Here is a 22899-nt window from a genome sequence, read left to right on the forward strand (position 1 = left end):
GTGGAGAGTAACGGAATCGCAGAAGGAAAGAAAAGTAGAATCTTTCAGAGAATATTAAAACTAAACGGAAAAATTATAACAGACTGACAGAAAATTTAAAAACTTGAAAACATAGAAAAAGATGGAGACATTTCGCTATTCGGTTTTTTCTGAAAAAAAACGTATAAAATAACAAAAAACTGTCAGACTAAAATTAGACGAAATTTTTGCGGAAAAAATGAAGAAAATCGTGCGTCACATCAAAAAGTTTCTAAACTCCCCAGCTTTCGCGGCAACAAAAGTTTATTGTCGTTTTCTTCGAAATTTTGGCGGGTCTCACCACGAAAATAGTACTGTACATCAAAGCTTTAACACGTCCAACAATACATTTTCTGTGTAAAAATCTGTCAAAAAGTTTCAAAATTGTATGCATGTGTAAACGTCGAATAGCCAATCTGTTATCGGACTAGTGTTTTTTTAAATTCAAATATGTATCCGGTGAGGGACCAATTTTTCAAATTTTGTTGAATCTGAAGATTGTTTTCTGATATGAATTTGTTTACGTCGATCGGGTGACGTAGTAATAAACTGGTTCAAAAATGGGACAGAAAGTGAACTTCAATAACATCTGTTGTAGAAAAACTTGGAACAAGTTAAAATAAAAGAACGAGTAATCAGTTTATAACTCTGGTCTGGAAATACAGTTCACTCTTTTTTCTCTTCTTTATTCTCTTCATCTTCTTTCTTTTCATCTTTCTTTTCATCTTTCTTTTCATCTTTCTTTTCATCTTTCTTCTCGTCCTTTTTCTCATCTTTCTTTTCCTCTTTCTTTTCATCTTTTTTCTCTTTCTCTTCATTTTTTTCTTTCTCATCACATTCCAGTTGTACTTGCATTCTAATAACTCCATCTGGTTTAGTATTCACATTCCATATCTTTTTCGGATCAGTTTTATCAACACATGCAACATGATAAATGGCGAAGAAATGCCGATTCGGGTCAATTCCAGATTTTGGTTTCAGAGTGATTGTAACCGATGCAGTTTCTCCAGACTTCACAAAACCAAGTGGTGGACGGACACGAAAGATTTCATTATCAGTGCATTTGACTTTATAACAGACGCGATCTTTGGTTGGATTCGTTATATTCAGCGGAACATGTGATTCTGATTTCATCTTATATTTGATGATTATCATATCAGCTGGCTCCACTTTCAACTTGAACTCTGGCTCTCCTCCTTTGTTTGGAAGTGGCATCTGAAAGAATTGGTAATTTATCTCTGAGAAAGAGATTCACTCACTTTGAACCCGTTCTTTTGGCAATGGTTAGAAGTCTCAAATCAATATGAGGAAATGATTGAAATTTAACAAACTCTTGAAACACTGACCTTTCTTTTTTCAAGTGAGAATTATTCTAAATTTTCAGCGATTTCTGAAGGACATCACGTTCATCACAAGGGATTAAAATTGAGTGCCATCTCTTTTTGTTGCCAGTGGACTTTTTTCGAAACGAAGATTTTCCGGACGTTTTCAGGGGTCATAACTTTTTTTTTCTTTAAATATCTAAGTAAATAAGATTATGTTTGTATAAAGTTTATGTTCATTTTTATGGTTATCGGGGAATCTAGTATGCGAGTAGCGGGATACGTGCAGAATTTCAACCCAATTCTGACGTTTATCTACTATTTGTTCCGTCATTCTGATCAACTGCTTCCTCGATCAACTCTTCTTTCTCTCCATTTCTTTTGCAACAAACAACACGTATCGTTATCAAAAAACAGTCAATCGTTTCCTCTGATCGACTGAATCTCCAAATTATTTCGTCGCTTCACACGTTGGTTTCATGTCAATTAATGTGAGAAGAGAATAAGCATCATAAACAACTTTCAGGTCATCATTCAGCAACGACACGAGATCAATTGGAATCATAGATGTCTTAAAATGGGGGAGGTATTATCGAAAAGAAGGATTTTGTATTGATAAGAAAAATATACAGAAACAGGATGGACACTGATTTATGATGACAGATAGATCGGAGAAGAATGATGAAATGTAGGAAAACTATGATGATGATGGTATGGATCTCAACATGTTCAAATCCTCTTTTATTGACAATTCTTCCCGGTTTTCAATTTCTTCGAACAGCTGAATACATGCAACATACACTAAAGATCGTTGATGTAGAAGCTTCTTGAAATTGTTTGAAAAAATTGCCGTTGAAAACAATTCTCTTCCCTGACGGTTTCAATTCTTTTGTTCGAATAATCCAAATATTCTTCTTCTCGGTGTACCCAATTCTCCATCTATACACAGTATATGTTGTTTTCCATCAGATTAACAGACCAAGAAGACATCATAAATCAAAATATAGAGATTGAATCATTACACTCCACGGCCACAAACTTTAAGGACTTCTTCTCACGGTTATTCTTATCAATGACGTTTTCTATTAGTCCTCCGATCTTCAAAGACACTTCTCTTCTTCTAAAACTGGCATGATATTTCGTCGCCATGCGTCCGCCCATATTTCAACGAAACATTATCATCTCACAGACCCACGTGCGTTATCAGTCTCCATTCTTATTGTCTCTCTAGATTGCATCACTATTTTTGGATTGGTCATTGTCACGTGTCCCCTTTAGGCTCCGCCCATTTACCGCCTCTTTCGACGTCGACTGTTTTCAGTTTGTCGACGAATTTTCTTTTTGATCCAACTGTTACTTGACGCTATAAAAAGAGTCATTTGATTGTGTGAGAATTGAAACTTTTCGTTCTTCCGAAACTTCGGAAGACCCTTCTGATCTGATTGTTTTCCTTTCCTTTCTACTCAACTAATTTCCTACACCTTTCTTATCTGAACTCAATCAAAGAAGGTCTCCGTTAACTGATTTCTTTGTTTTCAGACCTTCTCAATTCCAAAAATGTCTACTTTCGATAAAGGAGATAAGCCAGATATTGGTACATTCGTCGCCTTTGACCATGTCCGATTTGTCGTCGGAAATGCTAAACAGGTTGGTTTATCTTGAAAATATCTCTATCTAAAATATATTCTAGGCTGCCTATTGGTATTGTGCTAACTTTGGTTTCGAGCCATTCGTTTACAAGGGATTGGAGACTGGATCCAGAATCACAGCTCAACACGCAGTGAGACAAGATAAGATTGTCTTCGTCTTCGAGTCTGCTCTCCTACCAGATAACAGTGAATTAGGAAATCAATTGATTCAACATGGAGATGGTGTCAAGGATGTTTGTTTCGAAGTTGAAGATCTTGATTCAATTGTTGCTCACGCTAAGACTGCTGGAGCCACGATTGTTCATGACATCACGGAAGAATCAGATGAAGATGGAACTGTCCGATTTGCCACGCTCAGAACGGTAAGGGTTCTTCTTTTGAAGTTTCATTGACTCAAAACACAATGAAGTTGAATTGAAACTTCAACTACTTCAATGCCTTGAAAAATGTTTGCTAAACATCAAAATAAGGACATTTAGTTCCAGAGTTAGATACATTTCGCGACGGTTTGTCAGATAAGACTTGCAAATTGCATTGCACTGATCTTTAACTGATAACACTAAGAAACTGATTAAAAAACCACAAGACTATAGCCAAAAGGAATGTGAAATAAACGTTTAGTTTTTTCTTCTATTATTCAAGTTTTCAGTACGGAGAAACGAACCACACTCTCTTGGAACGTAAGAACTACAAAGGAGCATTCCTTCCTGGATTCAAGCCACATCCAATGCCACGTAACTTCTTCCAAACACTTCCACGTGTTGGTCTCAACTTCCTTGATCATTGTGTCGGAAATCAACCAGATTTACAAATGGACTCAGCTGTCGAATGGTATGAGAATATTCTGAAGTTCCATCGATTCTGGTCTGTTGATGATTCAATGATCCATACCGAGTATTCTGCTCTGCGTTCGATTGTTGTCACTAACTTTGAGGAAACCATCAAAATGCCAATCAATGAGCCAGCTTCATCTGGAAAGAAAGCTGTCTCTCAGATTCAAGAATTCGTTGATTATTACGGAGGATCCGGTGTCCAGCATATTGCTCTCAACACAACTGACATCATCACTGCAATTGAAGCATTAAGAGCTCGTGGTTGTGAATTCCTTTCGATTCCATCGAGTTACTATGACAATTTGAGACAAAGACTTGCTGCATCATCAATGACAATCAAGGAAGATATGGATCGTCTTCAGAAACTTCATATTCTTGTCGACTTCGATGAGAATGGATACCTTCTTCAAATCTTCAGTAAACCATGCCAAGACCGTCCAACTCTTTTCTTGGAAATTATTCAAAGAAAAAATCATCAAGGATTCGGAGCCGGTAACTTCAAAGCTCTTTTCGAATCAATTGAATTGGAACAAACAAAACGAGGAAATCTGTTCTATGACAATGTGAAAGACGGAGAGAAGAAGTAATTTGTGTTTTCTTTCAGTTTCTTGTTTAACCTCTCTCAACCAAAGTGAATTCAATGTGCCATGAAATTGTCGTTATTCAGTTGAAAGTGTGGTAATTGAAATGTACTGCACAATCATAAAACTCCAGATACCCATTCCTTCGAACGGTTACTCAATTCGTTTTATTTTTTTATAAGTTACTTTTTTCTCTTTTTCACTCATATATTGTCATTAAAAAAGAGATTTCGTCGTAATAAACAACTAAATCTTATTTTTAACTGTGCATTGACATCTGGAAATTCTAAAAACGTATTCATAGTCAATTGGTTTGAAAAAACTCGGTTGAGACCAAACATTTTTCCTCAAGTCCTTTGACGTATCTTCCAGAAATTTCCGAAAGTTCCGCAACATTTTTAAAATCAACACAGACAAAACACATTCAAACTCTGCCACGTGTTTATTGTTCTCGACAAAGAAATCTGGGGGAAAATGGATTGAAGAATGGCGAAAATAATTGGGGGAATGGAGGGAAAGATGAAGAAAGTGTGGTACCCAAATGTGCACTAATTTGTTTTTTTCTTTTGTAGTATCTGGTTGCTGGACTGGTAGAAGCTCGAAAGATGTCTGATTGTCTACCACGCGTAGATGTGTCGGTTTGAGCCATATCTGGAAAACAATTAGATTGAAAAATGTAACATCTGAAAACACTTTTCTGAAACATGTAAGAAGAGACTGAGAACAGGATCTGAATAAAATCCATAGAAAAGAAGAAATGCCGTTCAATATTTTCCGCGGGCTCTTTTCAAAAATCTTATTGAAAACCTTATAATATCAAAGAGTTTGATTCATTATAGTATGCCTTTGAATGAATATAAATAATTAAATATTCTGATCTTCAATCTTCTATTTGACTACATCATCTCTCCGCTCACGTATAATAGTTTCCCATTACTTACCGTATCCTTCTAAGAGGATTCATAAATCTTTTGTGGGCGTCATCATTGAATTGAAGAAGCTCTTCAAGGAACACTGAAACGAATTCTAATCAGTTTTCCACCCACTCAATCCGTCTTTTTTCAAAACTTACGTTGTCCCCTCTTAAGAGGTGGCTCCCTCACGCGAACCAACGGAACCGTCTGTTTCGCAGCCGATGGATAGACGACGTCGCCTCTTTTGAAGTCACCACTTCGTTTCTTCAGTGGTGGTTCCTTGATTAGTCGAGGAATACTCATAGGATCAACACCTCGTTTGTCACGGAATGAATCACCAGTTGGGAAAAAAGGCGAAGAATCACGAATCATGAAGACATCATCGTCAGACGGAGAGGTTGAGACTACCTCCTGGGGACCCAACTCGAGAAAAAGAGCTGTCGGTTGATCATCGAGTTCACGACGAAGGATACGGGCTCCGAAACCGATCGAGAACAAACTGAACAACGAAATCAACAGCATCTGAAAGAGAATAAGAAAATGTACATTTTCAGAATTGGTTAGATTTCAGAAGACGCCGTCAGAATGCGTTTGTGAAGAATGCAATGAAAACAGGAAACGAAGAGCAGATAAATGGAGCAAAGAGCAAAATAAAGGACCGGCAAAAATGGACTGGAACGAAGAAATGACGGGATGAAAAATATGAAAATGCCATATCTAAATGTGGGAAGTACGAAGAGGTCGGATGTCAATGCAACAAGAAGTAATAGGATATTGATGAAGTCTGATGTAGATCAATCCTTCCCACCCTCATTCAAATGAATCCAGCTGTTTGCGGTGGTGGTTTGAAGAGGAAAAAAAGAAAAGAAGGGGGTGCGAACTCATGCAAAAATTTGAGTGGAAGAGACTGAAGAGCTCGAAATTTGAGATGTGGAAAACGACTGGTGGACTCCTAGGCTCCGCCCATTTCTTCCCGAAAAAGCACTTGACAATAAAAGAAGAAAAGGAGAGGGAGAGAGAGAGAGATTAGGTAACAATATCTGATGAATAATGAATGAAAATGTTCGAGTTGAAGAGGAGACGGTAGTACGAGGAGAGCAGAAGATAATGTCAAACAACAAGTTGAAGAGCTTTTTGCAGCGGGATTTTAATTGGTAATATGAGAAAATGAAGGGAGGAAATGAACATTCTCAGGGTGGTTTCCCGTTTTTGAAAATTGAAACACTACAGTAGTCCAGCGGCCAAAGACGGAACACTTTCAAGATCTTTATGTTAATAACGGTTTCAATCAAAAAATTGAATCTAAATTTTACTGAATTGTTAATGTTTGGTCGTTGCTCTTTTGATAAAATTGATAGAAGACTGTCTGTGAGATTAAATTCAACCGAGAAGCACGTTTTCGATGATATGGCCAAGTTCCCTAGACTCACTAGAATCCAAACAAAATTTTTAGTAACCAAAAAACGAAAGATGTCATTTTCAGGTGTGTTAACTTCCAAATATTTTGACCAAAAACTCAAAAGAAGCATTCAGGAAGTTCAAGCTTTCATTATTCTTTCACAGAACAAAAAAGTCAACTTATAAAACAACAGAATAACGGAAAATTAATGAGACGAAATGTTCCAGACTAAAATGTTAATGAGATCTTCCTCTTAAATGTAATTATGATGTGGATGGAACGAGGTCATTTAGATCTGACAAACATCATCTCAAGAGAAAAGTAACGCCTACATCCATCCTGAGATGTATACTTTTCGATGTGTCAATTCTGAAACTCCTTTGCGAGATTGAAAGAAAGAAAACAACTACGTTTGTAGTGTTTCGGCCCCTCTTCTTAAATCGCCTAGTCTGCAATTATAAATTGAACAAAAAATAATAAAAATTAAAATCGTAGAAATAATAGTAGCTGGACCGGAAATTGGACGACTATGGCGGGACGAGACGGAAACAAAATTGGTGGGCCCTCGATTTTTTTTCGGATTTCTATAAGATTCAGAAGAAGAAGAGGAGACCCCCACTACGTCGTCAGTTGCCCACCTATTCAGGTCCTTCTCGCGCGTTTTTCTTTTCTCGTTTAGAGTTCTCCATTCAATTGAATCCTTTTACTACGTCATGTGTCGAAGATTAATGTCGGAGGAGTGTGAAGATGAAGATGAAGAAAGAAAAATGAATAAAATGAATGAATTCTGGTGGTCGCCCTTACCAAAAAAACTATTTTGAGAGATTTAAGGAAACGGGGAAGTGAACCACTCGATTCAGAATAATATAGTAAAGTGAAGTGGTGAAGAAAGAAGGAATAAAATGAAGGATGTTGATCCAGTTACCTGGTTACCAACTCACTCACTCTCTCTCTTGATTTAATGACGCGCGTTAAGGTTTCTGCCTTTTATACTATTGTGTTAACTTGTTTTGTGAGTATTCATCCCTTTGACGTACCTAATGAATGAATGTTCTTGAAGCATGAAACTCTGGATTTGGAAAAGAGATGAGTCAATATGGAGATTATAATTACAAAGATCTTAAGGAAACAAGGGAATATAATGTTGTTCTCATGCTTTTTTATACCTATACTCTTTTCTAGATTGTAACGAATGACGTGTTCGTCTCGGCGCTTGTTACGGTGCTCAGCGAAACCATCTTTAATCAGTCTTTAATGGCAGAAGAGATACTTTTTGTAACTGTAGATATACCTCCAAGCCAATCTCCTAAGAGTCAACTTGCAATTCATTTTGAAAGAAACTTGAGGTTACTTTCCATAAAATACCGAAATAGATTGCTAATGAAGCGCTAGTTGGGAAATATGATATTTGCAAAACGTTGCGGACCCAGTCCATTTCAATAAAAATCAATTTTGACGAATGAGATTTCCAGCCATTTCCCATCTGGAAAACCTTTGATTTTCAGCTCGAAATATAAAGTTATCGACAATTTCAACATGTTAATCGGTCAAAATATCCGCCGAATCACAATCGTACTTCGAACTCTGAATTATTCATCTTCAAATCCAAGAGAGTTTAAAAAAAAACAGCAAATTAGACGAATAAGAATAGAGAAACCTTTCGGAAACAGATGTCAATCATAAAAAGAGTAGCAGAAAAGTTGAGAGGAAACACGTCAGAAAAGGACCGTCCGTAGAGATTCAGAAATTGGGGAGGATACAAAACATGTTTAGACGAGCTCAGGTTACAACGAAAAAGCGTGGGAATTTGTGGCATTAAGTAGTTAGAAATACGAATTGGGTGGTAAAAATGAAGGAAAAGGTTGAGTGGAATTAGATGACAAGAACGTGGGAATCTAAAGATCAAAATGTTGCAAAAATAAATGCTATTAGTCGAAACTCATGAGTATTATGAGATATTCAGAATCCGAATTTGTTCTGAACTTTCAGACAAAAGTGAAATCGCTACAGTAATCTAGAATCAATTACAGAAAGTGCGACCTCTCAGTTTCCAGGAATCCATGTCCAAAATACCTTGTGTGAGACAAAAAAAGAACAACAAAAAATGATACGAAAGCAATTGTTTTGTTGGTGAAATGATTGAATCTATAAATATCATATTTGTCTGTCAAAAAAGATCAAAAATCGACTAGTTGAATCAAGTCTTCAATACATTTGACAACCGGAAAGATAGAAATAGAATTCGATTGTATCTTTAAAGGTACCCGAATTGCACGGCCCCAACTAAACTCCGCCCATCTAAACTTTTGACCTACGTACACGTCGTCGCCATAAACATACCAATTATGTCTGCGACGTCGTACCTCCCGTCACAAATTTAGTGTTGAGAATAAAAGAAACGAACACAATTTTTGGGATTTGGAATGGGAGGAAGGAACCAGAATAATTTGAGAAAGCACGTGCAGTTCTACGAAAGAATTAGAAGAAAAAGTTGAATACGTTTCTGAAATATTGAAGAATGAGCGTTGAGTCATATGAATGTACCAAAACTACAGACAGAAAACTACCAGATAATTCATTATTCTCCTTTTAGAGTGAAAAGGTCAAGTTTCCCGTCTCTTCGATTTGTCTGAGTTCAAAGCTTATATCATTGGCTTCTAAACATTCTTTTAGAATCAGTCACTTTCCGAACATTTTGAAGAAATACTTGGATTCTTACCTGGAATTGATAGGTCACATGCACTGATTCTACAAAAAAGTTCACTTAAATTCAAATCTGCAAATCGAAACAGAATACGAGAGGTCTTCCAACGGAAACTGGACACTAGATTTATCCACGCGTTCGAACAAATCAAATATCCCATTCAATGGGTTACTGTAATTGTGCTGGGGGCGTGAATCCACACGCGCACTCGTAAAGAAGAAAAGCAAACTACAATGGGATAATGTGACACAGGATAAGGACTTCCATTGCAACACGAAACACACAAAAAAGCAATGAACAAATTTGGGAGGGTGTGAGAGAACGGAGCATCAGATTACTGCAAGTTTAACGTCGCTCGTCGTCGATCTTCGCACTGATATTTGAATGGAAACTGGACTCCGTCATTTCCGAAGAGCATCACGATGAGCTCAATGACCTTTTATCTCGCTTGTTTTGATAGGCGACTGATTTCTATGAGGGACGAAGAGATTTTCATTTACAATTTTCTCGGAACGATCAGAACAAATACATCTATTTCAGAATTCTTGGTACTGCATTGAAGTTCATTTTCGGAGAAAAGTTGATTATTTGAACTCATAGAGTCTCAATTACCTCATTGCAACACTGGAAAACTTCAGGAAATGACATGAGAAAACAAAAAAAAAGAATAACAAGAGAGGTCAGAAGGAACTAACAAGAGTCGTAACAAAATTAGGCAAATGCACAAAAAAGAAAGTACAGCATCGAATGAAAACGGGCGACGCATATAAATATCGGTAAGAGTTGGTGAAGATGTCTATGCTGCAAATCGGTCGACACGTCGAAACAGCATAAGAAAAGCAGTGTTTTGGTGTCTATCAGTGATTTCTCGTGGGCGTTTTGACTACTTTTGAAGGGAGTAGGTCATATGCAAAATGGCCCGAAGGCAATGAATTTGTAGGAGGGTGGTGGATAAGTCGGTCAACGAAATTTAGAGAGAAATGGGTCCGAAATAGAAGGGAACACGGAAGTGTATAGATGCAGGATAGAGGGAAAAAAAGTATTTCTGGAGAATTAAAACCGTGAAAATTCATGTCAGCAAGAGTCTTTCCTCAAGGGAACAGGGAATAATGAAGACATTGTGCCAGGTATAAAAATCTACAAAATTAAACTTTTTCTGAAATTATTTGTCTAGATTATTATCCAAAATGGTTCTGATATCAACATACCTTCCCAGTTTCAAAATTTAGACTACCGTAATCTTCCAAACAAAACCTACAGAACTCCCCAAATACTCATTCAGCCAAGAAATCCAAGAAAAATGCTTCATTTAAACTCAATTGCGTGGGATAAAATACGCAAGAAGTTTATCTGGATTAAGTGATGGTGGTGGTTGGTTTGAGTAATTCTCTATTTATTTTTTGAGATTTTACAGCAAAGGAATTAATGTATAGAATGTCTCATTGACCATTGATTTAGCCCTGTTTTCTTTTTTCTCGTCATTCATTTTCATGTTCCAAATCCAAAGGATTAACGAAAATACTCAAAATACCTAAACGTCTCGAAATCCCAAATGAATATGGAATAACAAACTTAGAGAACGAAAATGAGATGATTTTCGATGTTGTGTATTTTTTAAGTTAGTGGTGGAAGTATTCTTGTTAACCTCACAACAATACGATTTTATTATAATTCAGAAATATTTATTTTCAGTAAGAAGTCTTTGTACCCGAATTCTGATAAGTGTAGGAGGAGAAAAAAGCAGAGAACAGAGAATGGAAGTAAACCAAAAAGTGTTTTTACATTTAAATAATCTACTCTGGACGAGGGAAACCCGCCTTTTTAATGGACCTCGTGGAGCCAGTGTGACGTCGTCTGCATCTGGAGAGAGATCTGACGTGGAATCTATTCTACCATTTCAGATTTATGGGTCATGATGAGAAGGCTATATTGGGAACAGAACAGATAGAAAATGTGTGTGAGAGAGAGAGAGAGAGAGATGTAATTATAAGATAAATAGGTTTCTATTCAGGTTTCTTGTTCTGCTGAGCTTATATGGGATACGGTAGCCTTGAATTTTTAGAAAAGTTTAGTCAGGAAAAGCTCAACTCCGAAAATTTCAAAAGACCTCAGAGATTTTTGTTTAGGAATGTATAGTAGCTGAGCTACTTTGTAAACTAAAAAATGCTACAAGTGTTTCACTTCGTTCTTTCCCTTTGCATCGTAAATTGTGTACGTTTCGGCACATGTGGTCCTCATTTCGTACATAAATTAAGTGTGTTCGGACCTCTGGACTGCAAAATGTTCTTTTTGAAATATATTTATTCTGCGAAAAGTCTCTGCACATTTGCTCTTTGTTACGAATAATATTCGGTCGAAAGAGTTCGTTGAGAATCGCCAATTACGTCACACACCTATTTCGAAATAGCCAGAGGTCATCCAGATGGAATTAATTTGTCGGTGGTGGCGACCACCCGACTCTGAACGTTTTTGTTGTGTGGCCTGTTGTTGAGTCATTTTGATCACGAGCAACTCACAACGCCACTACTACGAATCACCAAAAATGAATATAAATTTTTTATGACCGCCCAGACAACGCCATGAAAAAACATGACGTCGATGGGATTCGCATGTAGTACGGAGGATTGAAGTCGGATAAAAAGGACAGGTAAACAGACTTCTTCCAGCTGAAAGAATATATGGAATGTTTAGGGTTCTCGATTATATCGAGAAAATAATAGCTCACTATCAGTCAATAATCTATAGGTATTTGAATGAATATTACGATCATCAGAGGTGTCCATCTGAAGTGTTATTTGGATAATCGTAAATTTAATTTTTGTTGTCTGAATTTTCATGGAGAATGGATCACAAAGTGCTAAGGCTAGGCTACTATACCGAATCATGAAACCGATGTTTCAGTCGTACTGGAATACCGGATTGAACTGCAAGCTACCTGTGGAAATCTTCGGACGGAGAGTCAATCAAAACTAAGGAAGAGCATCACAAGCAGACAGAAGAATCGGAATAGATTTACGGCAGATTAACTCATGCCCGCGAATCAAGATTACAAAACGCATTGGGGAATGATACACATTTATTCGTGCAAATTCAATGTACAATATAGATAGGGGGATAGGGGACAATTAGTGCTTTCCGGTAGTGTTGTTGGTGTTGTTGGCTGGCTTCTGGGTGACAGCGTGTCCAGCAGAGACATGGATTGGGATTGCGCGGACAGAGGAGTTGGAGCCAGTCTTTGGAACGTCGATGGTCATCTGTCCATCCTTGTTGATAGCAGTGTGGATGTGAGCCAAGTCAACGTTCTTTGGGAGGTGGAACTGGCGAGTGAAAGATCTGAAAAGCGAAACTTTCAGAAAAGACTCCAAAAGAATGAACAAACCTCTTGCTGAATCCGTGCTCGGTCTTGACCTCGTGATGGCCTTCGATGGTGAGAACGTTTCCCTCGAGATTGACCTTCAACTCCTCTGGCTTGAAAGCAGCGACATCGAGCTTGACGGCAAACTTGTTGTCGGTGTTCTCGACTTCGTTGTGTTGCTGTGGAACGATGTTGTTGAAGTCGTTGAGCATGCTCATGCGCTGAGCCCAGTATGGCATCATTGGCTCGAAGTCACGAAGAAGTCCCATTGGGCGACCGGTATATGGGCAGATAGACATAGTTGAGTAAAGTTAGATGAGAAGAAAATGAAATCGTCTAAGGAAACTGTCGAAAACGATCGGCTTTTATACCCACCGTTTGTTTATAGTTTAGTCTTGTTTACATGTTTACTTGTTTACGAGATCATCGAGACAATTCCAGAAAGTTTTGGAAGATCAAACGCTTTAATTGACGACAACTTACAGACATTGTGAAACTATCTTATGCGCCTTTGAGTTTTCGCCTAAAAAACTTTTTTACATAATTTTTCACATGTTTTTCATATTAACAATTTTTCAGGTTGCGAAAGCCATAGCGAACAGCTTAGTTTTTTCAAAAACCCTCCAAAAGTCTCGCGAATCGCGTCACATCGCAGGAGAGGCGCCAACGCTCCTGCCGACACATTTCTCGTTTTTTTCTCAACGTGGCCGTAAATCTACATTAGATTTAATTCCAAGATAGAAAGAAGGTATTCAACATCAGGGACTTCATAGAATCATGCCTGTGGAGTTAGAAAGCATCCGAACACGACAAATTGGTATGTTCTATTAGAAAAAAACAACTGTGTTAATTTAATTTGCAGTCGCGTTACGGACAATGATCAACCTGAATGAGTCAGTCGTCAGCTCAGGAGTGAAAGAACCTGTAAATTTAAATAAGCAATTTTCTGGAATTTCAAGAATATTTCAGGTCTGGAAAATCTTGATCCTCGATAAAACTGGACAAGATATCATCTCACCACTTCTTCCAGTCAAGCAACTCAGGGATCTCGGAGTTACTCTCCATTTGTAAGATTCTTTATTTAACAGTTTCATAAAAAATGTATTGTTCAGGATGCTCGGAAATCGTCGAGAGCCACTCACTGATGTTCCCGCAGTTTATTTTGTCTCTCCTACTGATGAAAACATTGATCTAATGAGTGAAGATCTCAAAAAAGCGATGTATGATTCATTTTTCTGTAATTTTATATCACCACTTGCACGTCCTCGTTTGGAATCACTTGCTTCAGCAGCTGTTCACGGTGGAGCTGTGTCTCAAGTTCAAAAAGTAAGAAAGTGCGAGCAATGATCAACTGAAGAAAATCTTTTTAGGTGGTCGACCAATATCTGAACTTCATTTCTCTAGAAGACGATCTTTTTGTTCTTCGTCGTTACAATGAGAACAGCTTGTTTTCATATTATTCTATGAACTCTCCTGGCACTTCTGATGTTGCCGTCAATTCAATGCTAGAATCAATCGCCGATGGTCTTTTCGCTGTTTGTGCTACAATGGGAATAGTTCCAATAATCAGATGCCCGAAAGGAAATGCTGCAGAAATGGTTGCAAAGGTAACTTTCTAGTTTTCTTCTCGATATCGAAGGTTCTATAACAGAAACTCGACCAAAAGCTTCGTGATAATCTGAGAGATTCTCGTAACAACTTGTTCACTATGGATGGTGTTCGAATGGGTCATATGCAAACTACTCGCCCGCTTCTGGTCATTGGTGATCGTGGTGCTGATCTCGCAACAATGCTACATCATACATGGACATATCAAGCTCTGATGCACGATGTTTTGGTAATATATAACATTTAATTTCTTTTTTCCAAAGTTATATATTTTACAGGAACTCGACCAAAACCGTGTAACTATCAACAACGTGACAGCTGGTAAGAAAAAGGAGTACGATATGGGAACTGGAGGAACGGATAAGCTATGGAACAATCACAAAGGAAGTGCTTTCCCAACAGTCGCCGAAGCTGTTCAGGAGGATCTTGATGCTTACAGAAGTAGTGAAGAGGAGATAAAAAGATTGAAACAAGCCATGGTATGTTAATTTAAGAAAAATATAATTTTTCTATGTTTTTTGCAGGGTATGAGCGGTGAAAATGACGCTGCTGACGAAGCTATGACGAGTCTCCTCGCTGATACTACTGCTAAACTTGGGTCTACAGTTACCAGTCTCCCACAATTGTTGGAAGCAAAACGACTTATTGATTTGCATACAAATGTTGCAACTACTTTACTGGATGTCATAAAAGAACGAAAGTTAGATGTTCTTTTCGAACTTGAGCAAAAGTTGTTGCAACACTCCCAACTTGGTATTCACTATATTTCAACCTCAACGTGTTTATATTTTCAAAATCTCAGATCAGCCAGTAACACAGTTCTTAACCAATATCAGCCATCAAGAAGATGTTCTTCGTGTACTTATTATTGCCTTTTTATGTCAAGACACTGTCAGTCAAAATAGCTACGATCAGATGATGAATTTGCTTCGAGAAAGAGGAATTGAAGAATCGGCGCTGAAACATGTACAGAAGCTCAAGTGAGTATCGTTGAAAATCGAGTTAGTATTCATCGGAAACTTTCAGATCGATTTCCCAACTCGGTTCTCGAGCAGCAAACTCTACTCATACTGAAGAACATCAAGGTGCTGGTACAAAGACAATAAGCATGTTTGGAAAACTATTGAGTCATAGCTCGAAATTTGTGATGGAAGGAGTGAAGAATCTTGTTCCGAAAGAGCATAATCTTCCTCTTACAAAAATGATTGACTCCTTAAATACTCCTCCATCGTCGACAGGAATTTCATCTGCTGTCGGAATAAATCAGATGATTGGAGGCTCTTCTCAGGCACCAGATATTGATGATACATACTGCTTTTTCGATCCAAAGCTAATGCATCAACCCACGAAAGAGTACGTATATTTCTTCTTTGGTCCTGTAACTTCAATTTAACTGCAGAACTATCACATCAGCTCGTCAGCAACCTGCTCAAGACATTGTATTGTTTGTTGTCGGTGGAGGAAACTACGTTGAATATCAAAATCTCGTAGATTACGGTATCTATTTGGTTTTTTTCTTGCTTCATTTATTTATTTTGAGGTAAACGTAAAAATCTGATGCGAGTGACATACGGATGCACAGAACTTGTCAACCCTTCTCAATTTTGCGACCAGGTTCGTCCCCGTATTCTTCCTTTCTTGTAGCTTTTTGCCCTTGTTGACTGGGTGCTTCCTGAGATTCTTTCTTGCTTTTTTCTGACGCAGAACTGACTTGATTTGATTTTCAACGCATCCCTTCCTTCAGCCTCTTACTCTCTTCCTCTCTTTCGCTTCACCATTCACCGTAGTTTTTTGTCGAAAATTCGTCTGCTCTTTCTTTCCTTCATAACCAGCGTGAATCGAATTAGAACGCATGGTGCGAGAAGAAGGAACGACATAAAAAATGACAGAACTGTCAACAAACGATGATTGGAAATTATAACTTTCACATTGATAGTTTCTGAACCATCTTTGTCTCAATATATCTTCTCATTGTTCACTCTGAAACGTTTATTCCTAGTAATCTTTTTGATCTACGTCACTACAACGATGCTTTCTTCTTATTATCATAACTCAATTTATTCCATAACTTTTGACCTTGTTGATAATGCATTTTCTACATCCTCCTTCTTCATTTTTTCCTCCCACATACTTTTTGCTTTCCTTTTTTGCCCTCACAAAAACGGCCTCTACGAATAAACGCCGTTCGACCGGAACTGAGCCCTGTGGAATACTGGATGCTTGTTTCACCACGTTTCTAGTTTAAAAGATGAGAGACGAGCCGATCGGTTTGAAACATTGTTTCTATTCTCTGTTTTTTATACATAGAAAGTCTAAAGTTTATCTTTATTTTGGAATAATGGATAGATGAAATCTGAACCTCGAAACCTCAACGTCCTTCTCGTTTTTTCACGTTGTCGACGTCGCAGCCGTAAAAGTCAAATCGAATTGAGCCTCCCTCCTGTCGTGTGAACGCTCCCCCACTTCGTTCGTCTTCAATATCTTTTTGTCGTCGTCGGCATTTCTTGGCTTCCCGTTCTGTTCTCTTAAATTGGGAAAAATGTAGTTCTTCACAGTCCCTTGAGACTACATTCTGAGCGATGACAGTTGACAAGTATTCCTTTCGATTTGTCCATCTGATTTGATGTGTTTCTCCATATTTCTTTGAGACGCTTGCTTAACGTGAGTTCCTACTCAGATGATTCTACTTGCTAAGAATATCTTCTAGTGGGCAATATTTTTTTTAACTCGTATTTATCTCACGTTTAACTAATTAAGACTCGGAAATTGTCATATATTACTGTTTTTCTCTTCGAATTGATTTTCATCATTATAAAAAAAAACACATTTGCGAACTTTATGCTGATCCCGAGAAATCCATCTATGGAGTTATATGTATAATCATTGTGCATACAAGTAGGTAGTCATGGGACTCGTTCGTTTTATTATTATTATCGTTATTTCCTTCCAGTTCCCATGGTTATCCCCATTTTTATGGCTTTTGTAACGAGCCGTCTTCCTTCGTAACGAGCAGTATTCTTTTGGGAGAAAAAGTAGAAAACGAAGAAGAACAATTATGTTTCTGCACAATTCTCTCCAATTAAGTCCGATGAGTCTCCAGATTCCGTGCTGTTTCATGAAATAGGAAATGATGCGACGACGTATCTTCTGCAAACTTTTGTGTCTTTGCAGTGAGAAACATATTGAGGGCAAAAAAGAGATATCATATAATCACGTTGTCTTTGTGAATGGACTGATAGTTCAACTTCATTCTCCTCGTGGTGTCATGTCCGTCCGGACACATCGTCCATCAGCATCGGACGACGTGTTAGCAGGCGGAGTGGGCGCCGTATCATCCCTCAGGGACGCCAACAATAATCCAGTGAAGAGTCCCGGGTTCGGAAAGAAAGGAGCAGCAGAATGACGAACATTGGCGGACAAAACACATTCGTCTTTTTGTCGCCGACAACTTTCCTCGGCTCGTTTCATTTTTTTCGAGTATCTGTGTCTGTCCATTGTTTAGTTATCGAATTATTGAGTTCCAGCTTGACTCGGTTCAAAGAAAATTTTAGTCGAAGATAACCATAACAGTGATCTGATGTCAGACGTCTTCTTCTTATCTTTCTACTGGTGGTAGCGCGTTCCTGGGAACTCATTTTCAGTTTGATATTTTATTCATTGATGAAAATTAAATGCCTATTTACTTTTCACTCCTATTCGTTCCTGTTCGTTGAAAAAAGTGAAAACTTTTTTCAGTGGATTCTTAGTTTTCGATTTTCTCCTTTTCTGTTTCTTGTTCTAGAAAAATAATTTTGAGTAGTCTAGAATTTAGTCTAGAATTATGGCCGTTAGAAAGAACGAAAAACATTCACTTTGGTCCAAATGCATTTGCAATTCAAAATATTTCTTCTTCTTTCTTTTGTTTTCTATTTCAAAAAATACCCAATCTCACGATTTCACGGAAATCTGAAAAAGTCATGATCACTACAATGCTATCGTCATTACAATACTGCAAGACGGCAAACAGAATTTTTCAATTGTCTTGCAAATTGACTTCCGTTCTACAGTTTTTACGTTGCAAAATTAGCTCTCAGCTCTCCAGACCTCCCGTTGCACTTCCGTCACTACTCCGTCCCATGACGTGATTCATTTCCTCATTATTATCTCATCCTTTCTTCTCCATTTTTTCTTCCTTCATTCATTTTTCGTCTTTATTTGTGTCCTCCGCTTGTTGCCACAATTTGCAAGTGTGAAAAAAATTTTGAGGATTCTTAGCGGTGGCCTAAAAAGGATAGAAGAAAGTAGTTTCTGGACGACCCGACCCGGAGAAACCGCCGTTGCCTCCCTGTGCGTGGCGCGAAGAATAAGAAGAGACACTTCTTTTTTAGCTGCTTCTCCTTTTTATTTTACTTTTTCTTCCTAGTTTGTTTGGAAAGTGAGGGAGGGAAAGCAAAGAATAGACAAAGATGGGCCACTCAAGAAGACCTCCATTCATGCTTATCACGTGATGCTCATTGTCTTCATCATTGAAACTCGAATTACTATTGGTGCCTCGCTCTGAAATTGTTTTCTTCAGTTTGTAGCAGTAGAGACAACAAACGAATAGAAGGAGCATTGAGATGTGCTTAATTACTGATTTCACTGAAATTGACTGGAACTGGATGAAAACAAGAAAATAAAAATGGGAGGCTATTGAGGAACTAAGCTTCGCTTAATTTTCGATTCCGGAATATCTAGACGTTCTTAATTATCTTCCTCAGAGGACTGTGATCAAGCTTAGAACAATTAACAAGACGTCTGAAATTTGCATACTCACTCGTTTTGGTTTCCTCTAAAGGCGAATATGGAAATGGGATTCGCAGAAAGAATGAGCGCCAGAATGCATTTGGCAGATTAGTCGATTAGGGTTTGCCGAAAACACAAAGACGAACCATTGCAAGGTTTTAGACGTTTTGGCGTCCTACCAGTCTAATCCAATCGACTGAGTGCATTAGTCAGACGAGAGGTTCTGTTCAATAGTATCATTTTGCTATTGATGAAATACTCGGCTGATCTCATTCAAAAATGCGTCATTTAATTTCCGTTCGTAGCCTTCTCATCATCTTTTCTCGGTCGGAGTGCAACGAAAAAAATCGTTTTGGCGGCGATGGAGACTGAGTCGTTTCTAATAGTTTCTCGTACGCCAATTCAAATATATTTTTCGGGTCTCGACAAGTCATTTTTCGGGAGTTGATCCGAGAAGACATAACAATGACGGCTTCTGGTACTGGTAAGGGTTGGAGCAGCTTCTCGGTTCAGAAATTTAATGACTCGTGAACAAGAGCTGTGAAGTAAAAGGCGCCGCCGCAGGGCAACCTCTGGGAACATGGGTGCCAAAAGCCTATTTGAGGAAACAATCTTGTAGTTACCCTGACACGTTCTTTACTTTTCCGGGTCCCTGTGATCTATCATAAGACCTGTTTGGAGAAGTTGGGCTATGGTTTCCGATTGAAAATAACCGTGAGAAGAGCGTGGAAACTAAAAACATTCTGAAGTGTCTGTTTAAAAATGTAAAAATCATATGTCTGGAGCAAATACCTTACATAAATGCGGTATCGTATTTTCATGAGAATTCCAAAACGCTTGCTGACGTTTTCTAAAAATGTGTTTCTTTTTTCCGTCTCTCCCTTTTCTAAAATAGTTTATTCCACTTTACTCATCATCCTGGTGCTTGAATCACTCAGTGCGAAGCATTTTTCTCTCCTCCGGGCCACATACACTTGCACAATCTGTCCTTCTCTTCACCCGCCGCCCGGGTGGACCCATCCCTTTCTTATTCTTCTTCTTCTTCACTTCTCGTTGAGCTTCTTCTTCGTCGTCTACTACTTCTTCTTTTGCCTAGTTTTTTCTTCTTCTACGATGGACCTGGTGCTTATGAAGTACACACATCACAAGACGGTCTTGCTTTACTTTTTTGTCTGAAGAAGTCCTTTTTTCCGAAGAGCACAAAGCGTTTCTAATGCGGAAGTGTGAGTTGCTCGGCTGGAAAAAAGCGGGTCCGATTACCATTTCTTTGCGAACATATCAAAAACCAATACTTTCGTTCGGCTCATTTCCTTCTTCCAAAATGTTCAAACTTCAAAAAATGTTATGATTTCTTTCAAGATGGTTTTTTCTTCATTCTCTTTGTTTCTTAGCTCTGAAATTTTTTCATTTTGTCTTAATTTAGTTACATGTTTTTAGTTCTTCTGCTTCTCTAGAAAACTTTTCGAGTTATTCTGCAAACAAAGAACATTCTATATCTGAGGCACCTACCATTTGAAGCTCGGCGCTTTTCGCAAAACTCCTTTTCAATTTGAATAATTATGCATTTTTTCAGCTCACTCGACTCGGACGCGCCTCGGATTAAAAGAAGATGTGCTGCTTTGTCCCGAACCATACTGGTCTTTTCGTCTCTCGATTTTTTTCTGCAACCCCCCCCCCCCCCCTCCAAATAGAGGCGGAGTCATCATCATCAGCTCTCAGAGCCACGCCCCTTTTCTTCTGTTCACTTTTCTGGTCCTTCTCTCTTTCAAATTCTTCCCTTTTCTTACGCCCTCAATTTTTCTTGTGAAATATATTCAAACATTTTTTTGCTTTCCCATCTCTTTATCAAACTATTGTCGGTGTTAGCTGTGTAATTTTTTGTGTTATTATTTATTGTAAGCTACATGTAAGTGTGTATGTGGTTAAAGTATGGTTCAAAAAAGAATAGAAAAAATGTTTCTGATGAATCAGAAAAGAGATCCGCCGGAAATTAGAGCCAGAACTTCTGCTCTTTGAGCAAATGAGTTGAAAACAAGAGAAATAGATGAGAAGATATATAGACACAGATGTTTATTGCGATGGTGGGGAATCTCCTGAATTCAGATTGTTCCAAAAAGTTTCAGCTTGTCAATTCAGGCGTGAACTTTTGATCTGCTTCGTAGTTTTTTTTCCCTTCTCTTTAGAGTCTGATTTCATTCAGTTAATCTAGAGATTGGAAATCCTCAAAGAAGATCCATTCAGTGACCCGAAACAATTAAAGTTGGCCATCTGACTTACCCACCGATCGTTGACAGCCTCGACTAAATGAAATCCAGATGCTTTTTTCCCCTTTCACTTGATCTTTTACTCAGCTCCTCCCCCTTCTTCTTCCAATCAGACATTTCCATTCATTTTCTTTCTTCCCTTTCGTATCTTCCCTCTCTCTAGATGAGAACTGATTTCTTCTCTTTTATCACTTTTTTATTGATTTATAATGAGTGGCGACGACACCCTTCATCCCCTTCTTTCAATATTTTTCGGAACAAGAGAAGCGTAAAGTTTCCACAGCTCCGTGAGATGCATTCTGTATCGAATATCATTTTTCGCGGCCTATCATCATTCCAACGGCAGAAATCTGATACAGGTGTCGTGTCGCATCAAGCAAAAGGAAAAATGAGAAATCGAATTCGAAATTGGAAACGTATTGAAAAAAAGAGTTCTGGAGCTAAAGGGGGAAGTTGTTTCTCCTGGAATACATGAAACATCAGGTGGTCTCACTTTCATAACTTCTGACATGATGTATGAGAAGAAATGTCTCGTGGAATCATCTTTTTTGTCGATAAATTACTTTGTTCTGAACATTCTAATTTGAAAAAAGTTCTGATTTTGAAATGTGTAGAATGTGTCAATGACAGAAAGATGGGGATTCAAAATGTTTTAGTTCCTTATTCGTTTTATGTGACATCAAATTCATTGGTCATTGAGAAAGCTCAGAATTGTTCTGAATATTCTGAAACATCTAGAACCCCTTTTTGGTGTTTTGTTTGAATTTGTCATGAAATTCTGAATTCAAAAAACTAGTGAACCATTAGTTGAGTCAAAGGCTTGTCGTAAGTTCATTGCGCTTTGCAAAAGCAAGGAAAATGCTGACAACTTTATGAATTCTACAGTGGGAAAATTAGGCTGGATTCGACCTGGAAGTGGTAGAATACGTAGATTTCTTCAATTTGATTCAGAAAACGAGAAAAGATTCCATGTTGGGACAGAGTATTGTGTTGATTCATCGTTGGGATCTAACAGGATTGAAACAGTAAGTGATCTCACCAGCGAAAAGAAAATCTCAGCGACGTTGAGATATATCATGCATCCAAAAAAGATTTTTGATGCTTCCAGAAAACCAAAATCATCAAGAGAAACCAGATTTGTTTGAGTCAATTTCATTCTCTGATATTTACTTTCATCACATGTCAGTGACATCCCTACTCCGCTCTTTGTACTTTTTCCATCTGCTTCTTGTACTCTTTTCAATTCATTATCTTCCAATCACTGATCCTAATCTTGCTCTCTTTTCAATCGCATGCTCCCCTCTCTCTCTTTTCGAATGACGTGGTTGATCTTTTCCCGTCCTTTCAGAGTGTTTATATATCTTGACCATCTCTTTCTCTTTTCTTTATCTTTTCCTTCCAGAGGGTCGTCTCAGGTTGTATCGACTCATCCTTCTCTCCTTCTTTCCTCAACTTCTGGCTCAGTCCGAACAGTTGGGGCACGTCTGC

The 22899-nt window shown here is 38.1% G+C and overlaps 7 protein-coding genes across 7 annotated transcripts; 4 read left to right on the forward strand and 3 right to left on the reverse strand.

The window, feature by feature from the left end:
* Positions 1-684: 684 nt before the first annotated feature.
* GCK72_010448 (uncharacterized protein) lies at positions 685-1233 on the reverse strand (the record flags this gene model as incomplete). The annotated part of the gene is made up of 1 exon (XM_003110914.2): positions 685-1233. One exon carries the CDS (start codon positions 1231-1233, stop codon positions 685-687), a length of 549 nt encoding a protein of 182 aa, XP_003110962.2.
* A 1664-nt stretch (positions 1234-2897) lies between these two features.
* On the forward strand, positions 2898-4409 carry GCK72_010449 (uncharacterized protein; the record flags this gene model as incomplete). The annotated part of the gene is made up of 3 exons (XM_003110790.2): positions 2898-2987; positions 3031-3351; positions 3639-4409. 3 exons carry the CDS (start codon positions 2898-2900, stop codon positions 4407-4409), a joined length of 1182 nt encoding a protein of 393 aa, XP_003110838.2.
* Positions 4410-5020: 611 nt separating this feature from the next.
* Positions 5021-5839, reverse strand: GCK72_010450 (uncharacterized protein; the record flags this gene model as incomplete). Its single annotated transcript, XM_003110736.2, has 3 exons — positions 5021-5054; positions 5345-5417; positions 5476-5839. 3 exons carry the CDS (start codon positions 5837-5839, stop codon positions 5021-5023), a joined length of 471 nt encoding a protein of 156 aa, XP_003110784.2.
* A 6706-nt stretch (positions 5840-12545) lies between these two features.
* On the reverse strand, positions 12546-13074 carry GCK72_010451 (uncharacterized protein; the record flags this gene model as incomplete). The annotated part of the gene is made up of 2 exons (XM_003110813.2): positions 12546-12753; positions 12800-13074. 2 exons carry the CDS (start codon positions 13072-13074, stop codon positions 12546-12548), a joined length of 483 nt encoding a protein of 160 aa, XP_003110861.1.
* On the forward strand, positions 12790-13080 carry GCK72_010452 (uncharacterized protein; the record flags this gene model as incomplete). Its single annotated transcript, XM_053727873.1, has 1 exon — positions 12790-13080. The coding sequence occupies one exon, from the start codon at positions 12790-12792 to the stop codon at positions 13078-13080; it is 291 nt and encodes a 96-aa protein (XP_053587450.1).
* A 472-nt stretch (positions 13081-13552) lies between these two features.
* On the forward strand, positions 13553-16027 carry GCK72_010453 (uncharacterized protein; the record flags this gene model as incomplete). Its single annotated transcript, XM_053727874.1, has 12 exons — positions 13553-13592; positions 13638-13699; positions 13745-13842; positions 13888-14101; positions 14146-14382; positions 14427-14612; positions 14662-14862; positions 14908-15136; positions 15186-15363; positions 15410-15736; positions 15783-15880; positions 15924-16027. The coding sequence occupies 12 exons, from the start codon at positions 13553-13555 to the stop codon at positions 16025-16027; spliced, it is 1974 nt and encodes a 657-aa protein (XP_053587451.1).
* A 1483-nt stretch (positions 16028-17510) lies between these two features.
* Positions 17511-17786, forward strand: GCK72_010454 (uncharacterized protein; the record flags this gene model as incomplete). Its single annotated transcript, XM_053727875.1, has 1 exon — positions 17511-17786. One exon carries the CDS (start codon positions 17511-17513, stop codon positions 17784-17786), a length of 276 nt encoding a protein of 91 aa, XP_053587452.1.
* Positions 17787-22899: the final 5113 nt, after the last annotated feature.

Source organism: Caenorhabditis remanei, chromosome III (genome assembly GCF_010183535.1).
Source record: "Caenorhabditis remanei strain PX506 chromosome III, whole genome shotgun sequence".
NCBI classification, from domain to species: Eukaryota; Metazoa; Nematoda; class Chromadorea; order Rhabditida; family Rhabditidae; genus Caenorhabditis; species Caenorhabditis remanei.